Genomic DNA, 19,804 nt, shown 5'->3' with positions numbered 1-19,804 from the left:
ACAGAGACATTTAAAGACATTTAGAAAATGTATCTTTATCTCCCTTGTCAAAGCAAAAAAAAAAAAAAGCGTACAAGTGCGGTAGTTGGTAAAAGAGGTTTGCTGTGATTACCAAATCTCTCCAAAGCGTCGGCCATTGCCTGGTTCTTCACCATGTCGATCAATCCTCTGCCCAGACAAAAGTGAGGGAAGATGAGGAAGACGTTCTTCAGGATGTCGTTGATACCACCGATTTCCTTAAACAGGAATGAAGCCAATATTCACAGTCAATATTCTGTTGTTAGGCTAAAGTACTCACCAAACACTAAACAACCAATCACTCTACTGCTCCTCTAACTATCTGAATTAAACGGACTTAAAGAAATTATTTACATTGCCTCCAAACAGCTCCAGTACAAATGTGGAAACGCTGCCGTTGATTCCTATCAGTATGTTAACGCTGGTCAGAACCACGTAGGCCGTGCTGGGGATCTTAAAGAAGAAGGAGGCTGGGTACATCAGAGGGGTGATCGACCATCTGGGAAGACACAGCGAGATCATTTTAGATGAGGAGAGGTTAGGGGAATAGTAAAAATAGAAAGAGAGAGGGAGCCAACCAAATTAAATGTGTGTCAATCGTACCCATAGAGCAGCAGCAGTAGGGCCAGCACAGGCAGATTGGTGGAGGAGACGTAGGCGTCTTGTTGGAAACACACAAAGATAATGATGACCAGTGTGGCTGGGACGATGTAGTTACACTGCAAGAAAGGGAGAGAAGGGGGGTAAAAATGACGCTTCAGTAAGTTTTATCAGGCTGCATTTCTATGAAGGTATTACAAAGACAATAACTGCATTATGTCCTGATATATTTCGACTTTTCTCTTCTCATTCTTAGTATAGGTAAGAGACAAGTGTCTGAAATGTCTTACCATATCCCAGACAAAGTTGGCCAGCCAATAGAGGAAAGGCTGCACTCCGCTGATGAACTGCATGTGTTTGGCCTTGTTCACTCTCTCCTGGATGAGGAAGACCACAAAACTGGCAGGAACAAAGGACATGGCGAAGATCACGCAGATGGAAACCAGCACATCTACTGATGTCGTCATCCTGAGAGCGGAGGAAGCAGTGAGAGTGAGAAGTGACGTCTCTTAGAAAAGGTCATAGAGATGTGAAAAAAAAGTTGCACCCCTCGTATTAACAGTTATACTCACAATGCGACCTGTGACAGCTGCTCTTTGGTGAGGTTGAGCGGGTGATTGTAGGCAGTGATGCCAAACTTTGTGGGGTCTCTTCCGGCTTGCAGGCTTGAGCGCAGGATGCCGTTGTTCATCACGTTGAGGAAAGAACCGATGCTGTGCCAGCCCTTGTTGTTGAACCAGATCTGAAGATAGAGAGGCAGACATTTTATCTTATGTAACCTTCAAAGGGAACATACAAAGCAGCCTCGAAGTAAATTCATAGCTTGGTGATCAGCTGAATGTCACAAGTCTGTAAAAGTAAATATATGATTTCCCTTCGGCTCCATCTCCCTCTTTAGCCTGTGCCTTTATTTAGTTCTTGAATTCACAGACTGTGAAGCTCAAGCTCTGAAGGCAAGAAGAGCAACAAGAGTATCAGCAGTGTGGAGCTGAAGCTGTTTTTAGAAGTTAATCTGTGATAAAACAGAAATCAATTGTTATGCAGTCAAATTACACTATGTGAGTAACTAAGAGCTGCATTATTGAAGAGTTTGATAAGGAAAGCTTGACGGTAAGCTACTGAGCCATGTGCTGTTGTATAACCAGTGTGTGCGTGTTTGATTGTCCTGGTGCTAACCTTGACGTTATTCTTGGTGTCCAATCCTTCGATAAAACTGGACAGACTGTGAAAGAAACGGTCTGCTGCAGTTCCCTGGAGGAAGGGAGGGAGGGGGAGAGAGAGAGAGAGAGAGAGAGTCTTCTTTAGCACTGTCCTCACTGACACTGTCTTAAACCTACAATAATACAAGTCAAACCAGTCTAGATGAATGCAGTATGTAAAACAATGGTGTATAGTGTAATGAAACCCCTTACTCTCTCTAGACGGAAGCGTCGCCTCAGCTGAACGATTGCATCATTGATTTCATCCGTGTGGGACAGAACCTGAGAGCTCCTGGCGCCCAGCGAGAATCCACCGTATCTGTATAGAGCACAGACAATTTAATATCAGCGACGGACACAGAAGAGAGGCTCTCTGGTCAATATCATTGAAAAAAAGATAAAGACGAATCATATCGGATAACGTACCTGAACTCATTGACCCAAATCTTGTTCTTCAGACTGTAACGGAAGGAAAGAAAAAACATTCAGCGCTTAATCCTTGAATAAGAAATGATACACTGAAGCAAGAATTTGCACAAATATACGTGTGTCACACAAAATTTGTAAGATGAGTGGTACCTCTTGCCAATGATCTGAGCGTAGGTTTTAACCAGGTAGTCTGAGACGTTTCTGTCGGTCAAATTCTGAAGAGTGTCTTTGTCACTTATCTTCATCTGGATACACAAGCAGACAAAACAGTGCGCCCTTGTTGAAAGTTTCTTTCACCTTTACTGTCATTTTGTATTAACGAACACTTCAGTTTTGACTTCTTGCTTTGTGTCACCAACCTGTGGTGGTGGAAGTCCGCCGGCACCAGCAGGACACTCTGGAAGCATCCTCTTGCGTCCTTCACAGCTGCACTCACACAGTGGAGAGGGATTCTCCATGGACCAGTTGCCTTTGTCAAATATGTCCTTCACACTTTGAGCGACTTCTGGGACCGACCACTCGTCCTCAACTGCTGTACAGGCAGTGTCCCTGTAGCACAGAGACAGACGAGGCTATATTTAACTCCAAAGCTCCATTTTAGGTGTATGTGTAGACTACCATATTTGTGTGTTAAAACTGCATGTAGATCTACTTTAGATCTTTAGATTTTCATTTCAAAACTCACGGTATAGGTTGTCCTTCCATGCAGCGTGTTCCAAATCCTGGTTTTTCTGTCAAAGCTCCCAGCAGTTTGTTGGTGTGTGGGTCCTCAGGTAAGTCATTGCTACAAAGGCACAGAGCACCCATAGACTTATAATACATATATATATATAATAATAATACATATATTATTGTATATGTAATACGCTTTATATATATATTTATCAAATTGTCTTTAAGTGGAAGTAGACACATTAGAATGAATAAAATGTACAGTAATGCCAGTTTGCTAATAATAGACTGACAATTTAAAATGGCTTTATCATTCTTCATTCATTTTTGACACCCCCACTCTTTGAAACTTCTACTATGAGCTTCACAGTTATTCCAGAGTTATAATAAATGTCCTTTCACTAATGTGTTCAGTGCAGTTGTCAGCATTTGTTCATAGCTAAGCAGGTAAGTTTAAAATACACCAGTTAGGTAGCATGCAAACACTGTGCAGTTAGATAACCTTTTACATCTTTAATGGGCTGTGCACTTTGTAGATGGAAATAAGATCTTTATTTAGAAAACGCTCCTCTTTTCTTTTTCTTAACTGATTTTTTTTTCTTGATAGAAAAACAAAAAGATTTGATTTGGGGTGAATGGAAGATTAAAAAGTACTTTGACAGATATTTGGTTGCTGGTGTAGCACAATGGATGCAGAGAATCAGCTTTTATTTAATCTTTTATTGTACAAGAATTAGACACAAATTGATGAAAATGGGGAAATGCATTTTTTTCCAAGCAGAAAGACTCATATCTCACCTGATGAAGGTAAACTGTTCTCCATACATGCTGGGATCCAGAGCCAGACTTGGGTACTTTCCAAATGGAGGAACAATCAGACTGAACACCAGGGCAATACACACAAACACCGCTGGAAGAACAATCTGAAAAATAACATAATGAAGCATCTCAGAACTGCTGCGTCCTTCTAGTGGGATAAGATCGATACAGGAATAGTAAATGCATATGAACATAGCATTAGTATACCTGAGCAAAGAAGCCTTTCCTGGAGCGTCGAGCGTAGAGGAATCGTTTCCAGAGCAGTGCGACAAACTGCTGTCTCTTCAGACTCCAGCCTTTGACCTGGTACGAACCTTTGCCATCTGTTCCACTGAGCCAGTCGGTCTCACGGGATTCTGGACACAGACACCACGAAACACATGAGCAAACTTGCACCATGACAAGCCTGTGTCCTGATTTTGTAATATTGTTAATGACCAGTTATTACAAACTGAATGAATGCAACTTCATTGGCCCAAGGCAACTGATTTCTGAACTTTGCAATATAAATCTGGCTTTCTTCAAACAAGGAGAAACTGCACTTTTTCTCCATTAAAAACTGAGATGTGATGAATTTTTCCTCATTAGCTATACGCTATACCAGTGGTGGGCCGTCAGGGCCAGCAAGGCCTTCTCTGCTGGCCTAAACTCAGAATCACTGATTTACGTTTTAATATTTTCCCATTAATCTTTTTAGATTATTCCTAATAGTCTATGCTCTTCATTTCATAGCGCGTCTCTGTGTCTCTTCCAGCAGTGTATGTCTATATTAGAGCTTTTATCCAATCATATTTCAGCCATCATGTGTTGCCAGGGTCAAAGAAATCTACCCTGAGGCCTTCAGAATCAAAAGTGCAGGCGCCCGTAGCTTAAAATACATCGCAATGAAACTGTTGCTTTAACCAATCAGATTTCGAGTTGGTGACCCCAGGACCTTCTAGCAGGTGTACGATGACGTCAGTATTTTCATGTCCTCTGATTGGCTGGTCAGAGAGCTTAGCCAAAGCTAGCGATTCTTATCTGTAGCGACCTGCACAAGCTTAAACTTTATCATAATCGTAAGTATTAATAGCAGTTTTTTTTAACCCACAATGGCTGACGGAGGAGAAGATGTTAATTTGGTCACAGATATACTTAGAAATCCATTTTCAAGGCGGACTTTCCAAGAAAAGCTGAACATTTTGAGGAAATGCCGGCCCACCCCGAAACTAGCAAGCCTGTCCCAGCCGGGAAAAGGGACTCTGTGTTTGGAGCCGAGTCGGTGGTTAGAGTGTTTGATGTATATGGAGCAGGTGTGGCTGCAGTGAAAGGAGACTTGTTGAATTCTTTTAATTGGGTTTCTTGCTTTAGTGATGACATTCATTCTCCAGCATGAGATACCTGTCTGCGATGCAACGTCCTGTTATACTGCCTTTCTGTATAATACTGATGGTTTCTATAGCCGTGGCGTCATAATGATGGTATTAAGAGGTGGTTTGATTCAGGTAGGATGCCACTGAAGGCCCAGGTGTAAAATGAACGGCCTGCCACTGTGCTATACACTATACACTATACGCTATACGCTATTTTTTGGTGAAATAAACCTTTGCATTAGCACTGATGGGCAACAAGACTGCATGCTGGGTAGTGCAGTTCTACCTGGGTCACCTTCAGAATCGTTGAAATCAAAGTCGTCCTCAGTGAAGGGCTTCAGGCAGCTCTGGTGGTCTCCAAACGCATGACGGCGACGAGTTCTGGTTGGGACGACTCCATCTGCAGCCACAAGAGGGTCAACATGTTTCAGATCTTCTGATTCATTTAAAAATAACTCCTGCAATAATCCACAGTGGCCTACATGATAACCTAAAAGCGATTAATGATTCTGCTAATACATCTCTAAACTGCACTGGACAATGCATCATGAATCTCACCTGAAAGCTCAACAGAATCCACTCCACTGTCCTCAGCCACTTTCAGGAAAATCTGAAGAGTTGGAAGACACTCGATTAAAACATTGGCAGAAGCACATAAACAATAAAGCAAATAGAAAAACACTCCATCCCCACATATTTTATATCACTACTTTTGAATTATGTTCACTATGAAATGCTAATTTTGACCTGAACTCTTTACCGCTCCTTACCTCTTCCAGGGTGGTATCAGATATTCCGTAGCTTGATATTGCCAAGTCAGTGAGTCGGTCATCCAGCTCGTGGAAGAGCTCTACGAAGGCTCCATCTTTAGCTGACTGGTACGGCAAGACGTAGGTGATCTCATGGCCAAGGTCTTCAACCAGACGAGCCTCAGGGACATGCTTGAATATCACATTAGAAATGAGGGACACATCTGCAGGGAAGAAACCAGCAGAAAGAGTGAGAGGTTGGTGAGAGGGAATAATAATACAAAATAATTGAACAGGAATAACCACAGGAGCCGATTCTCAGTTCTTACCAATGGTGGTGGTTTCACTCTCTGGTTCGCTGCCCAGACCAGCATCTGAACTGCTCTCTGACACACTATCCTCCTGAACCAAACACAAAGAGTTCAGTGAACAGTTTAACAAGTTAATAAGTTATGTTCACTGAGCTAAAACATAAAGGAAAAGAGGACCTTTTTTTTTTTAATCTCTTGAACATCACAAGAGAAGACTACTTCTCTTGTTTGTATTAAAAACATATCTCCTCCGTAACATTGCTCTTACCTTCTCGGCCTTCTTGCTGTAGGAGACGGTGCTGGCAGAATTCCTGCAGGACTGAAGTGTCAAGTCATAGTCTCTCTTGACCAGGGTCAGGTAGTAGCCCGTGCCCAGCTGATTCTTCAGGAAGAGCGAGGAGCCTACACAACACAGCTTGCCGTGGGAAATGATGGCGATTCGGTCTCCCAGGATGTCAGCCTCATCCATGTGGTGAGTGGACAGAATGATGGTGCGCCCTGATGGAGGATCAGAGGGATCAGAATTAAATATATCGGGGAAAAAAATCAGTAAATACTGTATGACAAAGGACCATCTCTCAGTTGAATTTACCTTGTCTGTATTTGAGCAGCAGGTCCCAGATGCCCCTGCGTGCGTAGGGATCGACCCCAGCAGTAGGTTCATCCAGGATCACAACCTTTGAGCCGCCAACAAAAGCCAGAGCCACGGACAGCTTCCTCTGCATCCCTCCTACAAAGACAATAGGAAGAAAAAGTCAGGTTTCAGAATTACAGTGTATATGAAAATCCCCCTGTAAAACAGTAAAAGTCCAAAAAGTCCAGTATTATTTATGAAATGACTAAAAGGAAAAAAATTACAAATTAATCAGACTGACCAGACAGTGTGCTGGTGCGGGACTGTCGTTTATGAGGCAGACCAACATCGTTCACAATTTGCTCCATCTCAGCCTTCACCATCTCCTCTGGCAGCCCCTTCAGACAGGCGTAGAACCAGATGTGCTCCTCCACTGTCAGCCTGGATCACAGCAAACCAACGAAGCCCACAGTTACCAAAAATACAAGAAGCTTCAAGTGTGCGAGAAGTTCAGTTCTTGATACCGAGATCTTAAGATACTGAGATGTTGAATGTATACGTACATGCTGAAAAGTACGTTGTGCTGGGGACAGACGCCCAGATTCTGCCGGATGGCGCTGAGCTCAGTGCGGATGTCCTTGCCGAGGATGTAGGCTGTACCAGAGGTGGGTGGAAACAACCCTGTCAGGATTGACCTGTCAGAAAGCAGAAAGAGACACCATCAATCGCCATTTCGACAACTGAGATTTCAACATCTATGGACAACATCTCAGGTGCTCTGTACTGTGGATAATGTGTGCATTTTCTTACATAGTTGTGGTCTTGCCGGCTCCGTTGTGGCCGAGGAAGGATGTTATCTGTCCATTATAGAACCTCAGGGACAGTCCGTCTACAGCCAGCTTGTTTCCATGGCTGTAGACCTTCACCAGGTTCTCGATGTAAACACCCGGCTCGATGTGGCTCGGCTCCTCCTCGATGCACACAGCTGTGGACAAAATAAATTCAACAGCATTGACATAGGTTAAGGTTTGACATGACACATAAAAGCGACATCATTTATCTACACTTAAAACTTGTGGCAATATTTCACAAAAGCTTATGATATCTGAAAATAATAATGATTATGATTTGTACCTGCAGCGTTGCCCTTCTTTGACAGAGGGGTGGCGAGGTTCTTGTTCTCTTTCTCTCCACACCAGTAAGTCTTCGTGAAAGGGAAGTACCAAGGCCTGGGGATCCCATACTGACCTGGAATAGAGTGAATTGTTTTGTTTTCAGCACGGTTCACCAAAACAGCCTAAACTCATACTACTCTCACTACTACTTAACTGGACATCATTGATTTAACAATTTAAGAGAACAGTACTAAAATCGCTAACTTTATCCGTGACTCACCAGGGAACACAGCTTCGATGTACCAGGTCATTATCCCGTAGAGCACGGCGTCGAACAGCATAAGGCTGATAGAGGTGGTCAGGTTGTAGCTGTCTTCCTCCAGAGGGCTGGCCAGCAGGTTGGACCACTGGATACCCACCCCTTGCTCCTCAAACAGGGCAAAGTACTCACAGCCAAAACCGAAAGCCACAGGAGAGAGCAGACTCTGAGAGAAGAACAGAGATGCCGTTGGATTAGATTAGCGGAAAGAAAAATAACTCTGGATGCAAAGACCTTTTGTATATCACTCAGAGATTAGACTAGGGAGATTAGGGATCTAAACAACTCAGCACAAAATATTTGTGTTCATATTATTAAATTTCTGCTACACACCACTACAACTTTTGCTCCAAATCCCACGTAGTCTTGCCAGGCGACACACAGCACGTAGGGCAGGTAGAGAGTGAAGTATATAATGCCACCGCAGGCAGCTGCCAAGTTGGCACGAGAGAACAGGGTGCTGATGAGGAAACACTGCATGATGGTTACGACGCCAAAGGATCCCAGGAAAAGAAACACCACGCCTGGGTCACTGTATGGCAGCAGGTTTCCCATCTGAGAGGGTAGCAAGGGAAAGAAAAGAGTGAGAAAATGAAATAGTTTCCTGGTTACAGCAGTATAAAATCACTTGTTTTCCATAATTTGATGACATGTCTAGACAATGAAGTGTTGTGATCACGGAATAAGAGAGTGACTATCAATGTTGAGCGTGATCAGTGTGACTTCACTTGTTTTCTACATTTTGCTAACATTCCTGCATGATGAGAAAGTGTTTAAAAGTGTATGTGTGCATGTCTGCCACAACACCAACCTTAAGTAACATCACCAACAAGCCAGCGCTGATCAGGAGTGGAATTAAACTGCTGATGAACCAGCTGAGCCAAAGGATGCCGTTGTTCAGTCCCATGATCCTCATAGTCTCCTTCAGCCGTGCCTCCTTCTCGTATACCACGCCCTTGATGATGATGGCTACTGAGTACATCCATGCCAAAGTCATGAAGAGGGGCATTGACCGACTCATCACCCGCAGGAAACTGAGAGAAAAGTGAATAATTTTGTTTGGTTACAGCCCCTTAAAAATAACTGTGTACTGAAAGGTGCAGTTGGTGTCTGACACTGGTGTCACAGTGGTCACTTACATGTCATCTACATAGCAGGGGTAGGGCATCTGCTGAATGTAGACGCCTGTCCTCTCCTTAGTGCCAGTGATGGCTCTGATGATTCCATGCTCGATGACGTCCTGCAGGTAAGAAAATCCGCCCCAGATGTACCGAAGGTCCTCGAAGGGGTCTGCCCTGGGACCAGGGTCCCAATAGCTGCAAAGCAAGATGCAAATCAATAAGCCCATGAGAACAAAATAAAACCTGCAATGGATCCGGAACAATATTTGGACACAGCCTCTTACCCATCTTTAATCTTGTTTGTCCTCTCCACATTATCAATGTCCATACGGATCTTATAGTTGACGTTGGGGGGCAATTCGGTGCTGTTGCTAAGGGCGATGTCAGGAAACACGATTCCAGCCCAGAATTTCTGGTTGTTCAGGAGACCCATGGACTTGTTGACCAGTCTCTCCTCATTAGCTACTGGCTCCAGCTTGTCCAGGTTCACACACTGAGAGGACAGAGAGTGGGATTATGGTATATTTTACTCTGAGAGGAATGACGCTGCATTTGCATGAGGTGTTGTGGGGTCTAAGTGGCGTGTGAAGGTCTGTCCCATCAACTTAAAAGTAGGATGGAAAGAAGAAAAAAAGCATCTTTTAAAAGTCAAACCAGACTCATTTGCCTTGAGCTGACACTGAGTAACCCCCCCAGACTTGTTTAGCCGATTTGTTGAGACCTCCTGCAGATTAGCCTCTTGCATACTGCACATAGCTGATTTATACCTCACCCCCTAACACTGTGTGAGAAACCAATGAGTTCAGAAAGCATAATGAAAACCCCACGTGAGCGCTCTTAATGATACAGCCGTGGCTTTTATGGTCACTTAAGGCCTTGACACAGTTTTTGGTGTGAGGAATGTCAGTTTACACACATATTATATGGCCTCCTTAAAGGGTGAGGCTGTCAGTAGGTCAGTAGGTTGTTTGCAGTGTTGCTAGACGTTAGTAATGTTGTTTAACATTTGTGTGACATGGATACCTAATTGGTCTCATGCTAGGGTTTAAAATTCCCTCTTTTTAAATTATTAGTTTTATGCATTTCACTGCATCATCCACAATGGTAAGAGGGATGAAGAGACTAAGTGCAGTCTAAGGTCATGAGCTGGATTCATCGGTCTATGGAATGGAAAAGTTCATCATCGTCATCATATCATTCTTTATTTAGCTAATCTGATCATTATATGTCAGAGATACATCACATGGGTATTAGCTCACATTTAGCACTGAACCTTGATTTATATTTTATAGGAATCTCAATCAAGAAATTCCCTGACACAGATAATTAAGACAATTTATCGGGGCATGAACACTGATTTGGCAGGTGGTTGTTTATAGCTATGGCTTGGCTCTGGCATACTGACCCACGATTCAGATACAGGGAACAGTGACACACTCAGCACAGCAATAATCTGATTCGATGAGGGAAGGCAGTTGTAAGAACATTTGATTTAAAGGCTTTTAATAGCCGTGCAGAGATCTCAACGCAATTCAAAGTGCATTAAAAAACAATCAAAAGATGCGGGAAGATTTTGTAATGCGATGACCTATGTGGACAAGTAGCATTTAACCCATTTCCCCACTTGGTTTTCTGTGAATTCTAACCTAAATGGAAAATGTCCCTAATAAACCCATTTTACACACACACAACTTGAGACCAATGCAAATAAGCACTAACAGGCAAGGTCCTTGAAAACATGTACAACTACACAGTGATATAATTTCACATGTCTGCATATACAGTCTGAACTTGCCAAAGTGAAAACATCTTAATATGCTCCACATTCTTTTTCTTTGATGTCGAAATAAGTTTTGCAGTCTATGTAATGAATATGTAACCAGGAAAAAACGACATACAACGTCCTTGCCGATGCTGTTGCTCCCATTTTGAGGATATTATCTATTTTAATTGTGTGTGTTGGTTTTTGTTGATGCATCCTATACTAACCTCCATGAAGCGTGAGATGGTCTGTATGGCCTGGTCGGTTTCATTGAACACGTCTCTCCAGGTATATGCGGATCCTGCAGGTCTTTGGTCCTCTGAGGCCTTGGACAGGAAGTGCGACACATCTGACACACGCCACTCAGTCCCACTGAGCTGGGCATTGAAGAAGGCGGCACTGGCGTTATTCTGGAGCAGGGTCTGGAAAAAGCAGGATTTATTTTGTTTATTATAGAGAGTAAATGTAGCGTTGCATGGTGAAATATTAGAGTGGAGTCCGATAAAGAAAGAAACCAGACATTTACATGTGTGACCTAGAGTCTGTCATAAGACTTTAAAATCCTCATTAACCTTCTTCCACTTGCGCTGTAAAATTTGTGTCAGACAACAGCGAAAAAAGAAACTGTTGAATAATGTCTGTATGCCCTTAGGCTTCTTTGGTTTTGTGACCTTTGTTGTTGCTGCACTCTGCGTGTGTCTCTTCATGTGGCCTGTGACCTACTTTGCAGTGAGGCTTTTCTCAAATTCATGATCTCTATTATCACAGCCATTTTCCTGATTCCCAGACAAAAAACTATTTCATAACAGACACAGGCTGAAATAGCAGACAGCCATCTTACCAAATACGATACGCATTATCATTTACAACGCTGTTATTTCCAAACCTGTCAGGACAGAGCAAAATACGTAACAGAGCTATAATTGCAATGTTTAAAACTGATTCAAATAAATGATGTTCAAAAAACTCTGCAAAAAATACTTTCCACAGCCTCACATGATGATTCCAACAGAAACAATTTTGTTTTCTCTCTTTTCAAGTTTTCAAAATGAATTTAAGTTTTACTCCGAGCTCCAGGACTCCTGGTAGATACAACTAATAGTCTAAGCACGTACTAACTTTCACCACTAGGTGGAAGTATTGCTTATGAGATTTATGTTGAAAAAGCCAAACATTTCTGGCCACTAGAGCCACTTTATGAATTATATTCCAACGGATAGAAGCTTTTTTCCTCAGAACATGACGTTCAGTCACTCATTCTGGTAGAGTCACTAGTGAGATGAACAATTTTTTGAGTTTATTCATGTACAACAAGTCCCTGTGAGCAAGAAAATGCTTGTTTGCTGTGATCACAGTGAGAACGAAGTGTTAAAATGTCTTACTTTATGTTTTCAGACTGCTGCCAGACCAGACACCAACTCTTTTTCTAAGTTTTGTTTTAATTAATCAAATTTCATGGCTGACCAGAAATAATTTGTCCCTTTTCAGCTGAATTATCTGTCTGGATATCCGTCTCTCATTTGTTGCCCAAAAGACACGAGCCGCCATGAAGAATGGACTTCTCTTTGCCTCTCTCCTCTTTCTCCTAATTCAGGGAATTCTCAGATATTTTGTTACTGTAGTCACAACATGGGCCTAAACCAAAGTATTCTGGGTGGTGACCCCCCTACAGAAGCTTTAGAAGTTGTGTGGCCCTTCCTTTGCAATTCACATCAGACACATAATTATACTTCAGTCACAGAGATGCACAGATTACTGCCTTCTCATGTAAACAGGAAGAACGTTGAGAACACAGTTCTGACGTGTGTATGTGCGTGCGTCCCACTCACCCTGACCATGTCCATTTCCTCACTACTCTCCATGAAGGTCCAGATTTTGGGTTTCATCTCGTCCCACATCCCCCCGAGGTCCCTCAGCAGGCCCAGTTCCTGGAAGGTCTTATTAACCTGCAACACACAGAAACACACTCAGTGTCATTTAATGGGGCTTCATTCATGATTCTGCTTCTTTTTGGATGTGAGAGGGCCTTGTCGCACCTCATGGATGATTCTCTGTGTTGCTGGAGTGTCTGGGGTGTAAAGGATCTTCCCCATGAGCAGAGGCTTCAGCGCCCTCCAGATCATCCTGGAAATGGGGCTGGACTCCAGGCTCCGCATCATGTTGTTACAATACGGAGCTGGAAAAGAAACACGGACATTTTGAGTCTTGAACCAATTGTTTAAAAGTTTATTTCCTATGCTGAATAATTAAAGTAGTAAAAAACTTTGGACACTTACTGGAAGAGTTGTCGTAAGCGGAAAGAGGTTCGCCATCGCTGTCGTTGCCATGGTTTCCGAATAGGGCCTTGTAGTTGTTGTCTTCGTACCAGTTGAGAGACTTGATTTTGAGGCCACCTCCCTCGGGGTGTCCACAGACGATACGTGACACGGCCTGATACATCTGGTTTGGAGAGCCTGTGGCATTTGCAGTTAGATACAGGATCTCCTTACGCATATCCTTCCAACTCTTCATACTGGCCAGCTGGAGGGACACGGACACACGGAGAAACATTAGCCGAAAGCTACAAGCTCCAAGTCCAAATGCAGGTAAGCTAGGGTCTACAAATACACACAGATACATCTCTCAAAGCCATGTGTGAGCATGCAAACACACACACACACACACACACACACACACACACTGGAGGCTGCAGACATTTTTTGTAATGTCTGTGTATTTGAAGTGTTCATGGGCTACACTGAATGTCATCTTCATCTACACACATACATCTTGACTACACACATACAAAAGTGGGAATTGAAGTGTCCTTACAAAGCACATTTCAGAGGATAAATATATTATTTAAACAGTATACAATCTAATAGGATATGCGGCTGGAGGAGTCTTTTACTGTCATGATTTAAGTTCATCTAAAGTACATGGATTATGAAATGTACTTGTTAACAAAGGAGGATTCTGTTTTAAATTATTTCAGTCTGGAAATTGTATAGATCAAGTCTGTGAAATGAGTTGTAAATGGCACCAGCTTTCAAGAACAAACAAGGTCTCTCTGTGCTGTTCGTGAGTTTGCTGAATGTCCAACATGTCATATCTTCTCCTCGTGCCCCCACATCTGTGTTTAAACTTGCTCTGTACAAACTTGCTTCCAGGGAATCTCATAGGTCTCATTAATTATAACTCATAGTGTGACAAGTGAAAATAATATGTCAGCATTTCAAAAGCTATCATCTGTCACAACAGAGGCAGCTTATGTGAACCCCACATGTCCGTGTCTGTGTGTGACTCAGCAGGTTTGAAGTTATTAAAGGTTATTATCGCCCGCACTGTGAGTGGTATTCTATACATGGACATCAAGTGTCACACTGTGGGGTGGAGACACTTAGCACTGAGCTGTCTGGTTGACTGAAGATAAAAATGCTGTTCCTGGCACTACCCCCCCTCCCCCTCCCCACCCCGTTTGGGTGCATGTATGTATGTGGATTTGGATTTCTCTATAGAAGAGAGGTCAGATAACAACACACATGATTTGAAGTGTTACATGTTATCACAATGTTTCTTACATAAAAAGCAACTATGGTGATGTACTTTCTATGACGTACTATCATTTGTTTCATTTTCTTGTGACATTAGCACAAACATTAATATTAAATTCCGTGGCTATGTTCATCATAACTACTGCAACAGGGCTCTTTGTCATATTTGTATACCCTTCACACTACTGCCCTTGATAGTCTTTCAACGGCAACAATCAAGTCAGTGTTACGTCAGACTGAAGAGAGCAGGAAATTCTTTTTGGTTCACATAGAGGTTACTACAGGTCAAGAGACAAGTTGCCACAAGTCCCCTGTTAAACTGTCCAAACTGGTCAACTGCACATGCAATTATGTCACCAACTCGTGATAGGGAAGGAATGAACGGAGGGGAGTTGTGGTTTTCGTGCATGTAAAACACAGACAAGGCGGAGGAAAAGGGGGGCTTTTGTTTCCTGAGCGTGAACCACAGGAGGTTATGTGGGCTTAGGGATAAGCTCAAGTTCATGGCAGAGGAAATCAGCATTTTCCTGAGGTGAATATGTGAGAAAGAAAGAAAGAAAGAAAGAAAGAACATAAGAGGTTGCAGCAGAGCAGGGGGTGGTAATGAACGCAGAAGGCACCAGTGGAAGGTGCGAGAACAAAGAGAGGTTACCATCGGTCATTCTCCTCATAGGCAAACCTCCGCAGGCTCCACAAGTAGAGTGCTATTATACTGACGCGAGTTGAGGCACACACACACACACACACACACACACACACACACACACACACACACAGAAGCTCCTGACACGCCATGCATGGGTGTTTGAGAACAAATAACGTTGTTTTCCCTGTCAACTCTCTGTACTTTCAAATCAGCTGTCTATTATTCTGCCTGTCAAGATATTCAACACTGTTTTCCAGCAAAGAGAAAGTGAGACTGAGAGAACTGTTGCGTCTCAGATCACAGATGCTGTGCACGGTTGCTTTGCAGCTGAGCCTTCAGCCACATCAAAGTGTCACATGCTTTCCTGCTCACGCAAAGAACTGTGTGTGTGTGTGTGTGTGTGTGTGTGTGTGTGTGTGTGTGTGTGTTGGACTGGGTGCATATCTAGGTCTTTGTGTTGCGGTTTTCTTGTATGGCTATGTGTGTTAAAAGGCTGGTGTGCACCTGTAAACATGTGACTTCATCTGTTCATTGCCAGAGGCTACAGTGGCTGCAAAAACAGCAGTGACAGACAGAAAGCTCAAGCACCATTTCCTCCTTCTGTTCTGGTGTCAAATCCTCTCTCACACACGCAGACCACTATATTCTAAAACAGTTTTTTTTTTAATAACTACCACGTGTGCAACAAACTGTGACTGCCAAACATTTTTGTGTGTGTTAGTCTGAGCGAGTCAATATTCTTTGGCCTGTGCTGAAAATGCTTTTATGTGACTGAGTATATGTGTCATTTCCCTAGAGGGATGATGCCTGCGTTAACTTGGGTGACTAGGTGAAAAATACACACACAGACTCACACACACACGCACATGAACGCAGAGGCAGGAAGCAGAAGAGAACCGTCCCGGAGTAACCTCGTGGCTGAGCCTGTATGAGGTTACTAAAGTTCAAATTTCCATTCCAGTGCACACAGCTATTTAGGGCTCAGCGGCCAATCATAAATTAATTGTTAACATGAATTCATACATTTTAAGTCCATCTAAACCAGGCAGTGACCTGATTATTTGAAGAGTTTGGAGTATAATTAGTTTAAACCCACTCAAAGCAAAAAATGTTGACACAAAATGATGATTAGCATTGGTGCAGAGCCTTACATGAAACAATTCATAATAATTACCTAAAATGTATTGGTTCATTTTTGTATTTAGATAATAATGTTTCTGAATAATAATTAATAATAATTTAGATATTTAATACATAAACTTTAACTCTGTAAGAGGTTTGGTTGAATTTAGAGACCAATCAATCTTCTGTCCAGATATCAGGTTGTAGGTTTCTCCTTGATGTCTGTGATCAGGTTTTACAACATAGAGGTTACTAAAGTTTATTTGCAAACTCCCGACAGCTCTGCTAAGCACCTGCTTAAGCCACTTAGGGCAAACAATACAAAGAAGATAAATGTCAGAAGTGTTTCAAAGAAACAAATTAAAATTAGAATAGATTATATGAAAAATGCATTTACTTATCGGGGGAGGAAATTAATGATCTTTTCCCCCTTAACTACCACTAATCATATTGAAGGCTTTAGTATCAGCTGTTGTAATAGTCTGGGAATGAGTGGGAGTCCAGATTATTAGAGTTAAAATCTCTGAACTGCTAGCCTCCTGAGCGAACCAAAATAATCTACTTACAAACAGAAAAAAAAGGGTTAAGGAGAATACTGCAACTAATTAGGATTTAACAACAATATATGAAGAGCATGATTGCCTGTTGAACGCTACTAATGAGATTTGATTAAGAAATTAGTGACGGACATCCACTGGTGAAAACTTATTTCATTCTGATAATGAAGATTATGTAAATTATGACACTTTTTCAAATCCACTAAACTTGCTTCAGACTTTCCTTGCACCACCACTCACCACCACTCTTTTGCTACAAACCAGGTCTGTCAAAGTGTGTGGAAAGCTGTATTTCTACATATCTCATCCACTGGCAGAATTTCCATGCAACCTCTCACACGGCTTGTCTACTGAAAAGACATTTGGAAAATATGTTTTCATTGTGGTTCTTTTTGCCTTCCAACAGTGATAACTGAGTGGACTGAAGTGTTTAGGAAGGAGAGGTTACATGAGGGCATTTCTGCACTCTGCCAGCTTTAATCTCATCTACCAACCAGCTAAGCAAAGCTATAAAATCTGCTTCAAACAAAAGTAATACACCCTGAGGAGGAATGATTTCTGTTAGCAGCAAAATAATAAGTGATTATATATGGCAAATTCCAGTGAATATGCCTCCCACATGTTATACTTGAAGTACCAGCGGCATAAAATAAGCACAAGCTCTCCGTTGGGGTATAAAAGATTAACATAAGCTCGTTTAGGAACAAACAAAAACATGATGAGACCTGGGAGAAAGTTGTGGAAGAATGATTTGGGGATTTGTCTTTTCAACTCTTCATGAGTTCATATTTGTTAATCATTGCTCTCTCACACCAGGCCAAGCAAAAACAGAACTTGATATGGTGGAAAAGAGGGGAAAAAAACATTAGCGATTGAGGACAGACAAGAAGACAAGATCATTGATGCTCTTGTAGCTGCTTTGACAGGAAACGTTTGCACACACACACACTCGTACACACTCGGCTCAGCTGGGTCTTTATGTTTTGCCAACGCAGCAGAGCGGGAGCCTGAGAGAACAGTGGGTTGTGTTGTTTTTGTGTGTTTGCACCACCAATTGCTGCTTCTCTTCTTTCTTACTACATTCCACCTGCTCAGACTGGGTTTCATCAACTCAGACCAGGCATGTGAGTGTCAGTGTGTGTGTGGATGCAAGACAGTGAAGACAGCGCACCTGGTTTTTGGCTGAGTAAGGCCGTCATGCCACCACCTAAAGGAACACTTTGCTCTCATTTAAACTTGAGAAAGAATTTCTTTGTGGAGCTTTTATGATGTAAACTGTGATTTCTGTATTTCTGTATTCTGTCTGTCATGTCTATGCAAAATAGTAATCTGAGGTGGAGGCCTTTAGTAACATGGCTGAATGTCAACAAACGGGACCCGCATCGACACGTGACATCTTGCTGACCTCGGGGGGGATCGCTGTAGAGTTCATGTGTGTCAGTCTTGTTTTTAATCATGCAGTAATTTTAATGAGCACCTCAGAAAAGGTGATCATTTGATGATCATTTGAAACTCTAAAAAATGTCAATAAATGAGTGTGTCTATGTATACATGTGTTAATACAGTCAGTATGGCCTTGACCTGCTCTTGCACTACTACTGCATGTGATATGTGTGTGTAAGATAAATGAAATGACTTAACCGAGAGCTGATTCTGGGTAAAAATTGATTGTATCCACAAACATTAAACCTGAAGACTGAACTTTGGAAACAAATATTTCGGTAATTCTGTTTGTAACTGTTGTAACATGTGTGGGTTGTGTTCTCTGTATGTGTGCTTGTGTGTTTGTGTGTATCTACCTCTACGGCCAGTGATCCCAGGTTCTCCAGAAGATTGTTGGTTGCAGCTGAGACTTCCTGAACGACTTTGGGGTCTGACCTCACGTCCTTCTGTTAGAGAGAAAAGGCAACATTAGCATGTTGTGGAGATTTTACTCTGGTAGTTTTGTTTTTTTGAACAATTAACGCAATAAAATGTAAAATAACACTAAATTGTTACTCATAATTTCTCATTCTATTCTACACTATTTTCCATTTTTTTCTATTTATTCACTTACTTAATTTATTAACTATTAGTATTAATTCTGAAATCTCTCTGTGGGTGTCATTACAGTTTTCCTTCTTATGTTTTCATGACACAACATAATAGTTAGGAAAAGGCTCATCGTGGAGGCAGAGAAAGGGGAGAAGTGTTTAAAGAGAAGTGGGGGAGGGGGGAAACACATTGGGGTCAAAGGTGATGAACAACGGGAGCCGAGAAAGAACAACAAGTCAGTGTGGTTTTGACCTCCTGTGTTTCCATCCGTCAACTGCTCTGTGTGTGTGTGTGTGTGTGTGTGTGTGTGACGGAGAGAGAGCAAGCGTGTGTTCTAGTCTATCACACTAAGTTGTCAGCTGCTGAAACGTCTGACACTTGATAAAGCACAGGTGAAGACAGAAGAAGACTGAAGACAGAACAGCCGTCCAGGAAGAGAGAAAGAGAGAGAGAGAGAGAGAGAGAGAGAGAGAGAGAAATACCGTAGCTTCCTGATGTGTTTTCTCTCTCTCATTTGCTCACTTGCTCTCTTTTAATGACCTGTATTCCTCTCTCTTAAACACACATACACCCACATACAGAGTAACTAATGGGAGAAAGTGGAGTTATGCAAGAGTTCTTGTCCTCACTTTTTGCACAATTGTGATACTTTTGGAAAGGGATTTCCATTCTTGCATCAAAGTTTATCAAAGTTTGGACATGTGTTTTTGGGTGAATCAGGTCCATGGTGAGCCATAAAAATTATGATTTTATTCTCATATCAAGAGACAAGAGAGCAGCTTTGGTAAACTCTTTAACAGCACAGCAAACACGGCAAAGCTCTGGGTTATTGGGCATTGATGACTTGATTTATCTCTAAAACAGTGATGATT

General features: G+C 42.2%; 1 protein-coding gene across 2 annotated transcripts in view; it reads right to left on the bottom strand.

Moving 5' to 3' along the window:
* LOC139198642 (phospholipid-transporting ATPase ABCA1-like) overlaps positions 1 to 19,804 on the bottom strand; it is a 39,536-nt gene that overhangs the window by 5,118 nt on the left and 14,614 nt on the right. The window contains exons 8-40 of one of the 2 annotated variants that reach the window (XM_070827551.1): positions 18,698 to 18,787; positions 13,317 to 13,560; positions 13,077 to 13,216; positions 12,870 to 12,986; positions 11,268 to 11,462; positions 9,563 to 9,771; positions 9,297 to 9,473; positions 8,969 to 9,191; positions 8,491 to 8,712; positions 8,119 to 8,323; positions 7,858 to 7,971; positions 7,534 to 7,708; positions 7,287 to 7,418; positions 7,025 to 7,164; positions 6,742 to 6,879; positions 6,418 to 6,647; positions 6,168 to 6,240; positions 5,860 to 6,062; positions 5,648 to 5,699; positions 5,376 to 5,489; positions 3,945 to 4,093; positions 3,717 to 3,841; positions 2,932 to 3,030; positions 2,606 to 2,795; positions 2,397 to 2,491; positions 2,244 to 2,276; positions 2,031 to 2,136; positions 1,795 to 1,869; positions 1,191 to 1,360; positions 909 to 1,086; positions 622 to 737; positions 373 to 517; positions 113 to 236 (exon numbers count right to left, since the gene is read on the bottom strand). In XM_070827551.1, coding sequence (XP_070683652.1) covers positions 113 to 236; positions 373 to 517; positions 622 to 737; positions 909 to 1,086; positions 1,191 to 1,360; positions 1,795 to 1,869; positions 2,031 to 2,136; positions 2,244 to 2,276; positions 2,397 to 2,491; positions 2,606 to 2,795; positions 2,932 to 3,030; positions 3,717 to 3,841; positions 3,945 to 4,093; positions 5,376 to 5,489; positions 5,648 to 5,699; positions 5,860 to 6,062; positions 6,168 to 6,240; positions 6,418 to 6,647; positions 6,742 to 6,879; positions 7,025 to 7,164; positions 7,287 to 7,418; positions 7,534 to 7,708; positions 7,858 to 7,971; positions 8,119 to 8,323; positions 8,491 to 8,712; positions 8,969 to 9,191; positions 9,297 to 9,473; positions 9,563 to 9,771; positions 11,268 to 11,462; positions 12,870 to 12,986; positions 13,077 to 13,216; positions 13,317 to 13,560; positions 18,698 to 18,787 — 4,798 coding nt within the window. The remainder of the gene's footprint in view (positions 1 to 112; positions 237 to 372; positions 518 to 621; positions 738 to 908; positions 1,087 to 1,190; positions 1,361 to 1,794; positions 1,870 to 2,030; positions 2,137 to 2,243; positions 2,277 to 2,396; positions 2,492 to 2,605; positions 2,796 to 2,931; positions 3,031 to 3,716; positions 3,842 to 3,944; positions 4,094 to 5,375; positions 5,490 to 5,647; positions 5,700 to 5,859; positions 6,063 to 6,167; positions 6,241 to 6,417; positions 6,648 to 6,741; positions 6,880 to 7,024; positions 7,165 to 7,286; positions 7,419 to 7,533; positions 7,709 to 7,857; positions 7,972 to 8,118; positions 8,324 to 8,490; positions 8,713 to 8,968; positions 9,192 to 9,296; positions 9,474 to 9,562; positions 9,772 to 11,267; positions 11,463 to 12,869; positions 12,987 to 13,076; positions 13,217 to 13,316; positions 13,561 to 18,697; positions 18,788 to 19,804) is intronic. The other variant, XM_070827552.1, reaches the window with a different exon arrangement.

The sequence above is a fragment of the Pempheris klunzingeri genome, chromosome 3, assembly GCF_042242105.1.
Source record: "Pempheris klunzingeri isolate RE-2024b chromosome 3, fPemKlu1.hap1, whole genome shotgun sequence".
NCBI lineage: Eukaryota > Metazoa > Chordata > Actinopteri > Acropomatiformes > Pempheridae > Pempheris > Pempheris klunzingeri.
The sequence above is the reverse complement of the archived record's forward strand: the minus strand, read 5'-3'. Positions and strand labels throughout refer to the sequence as shown.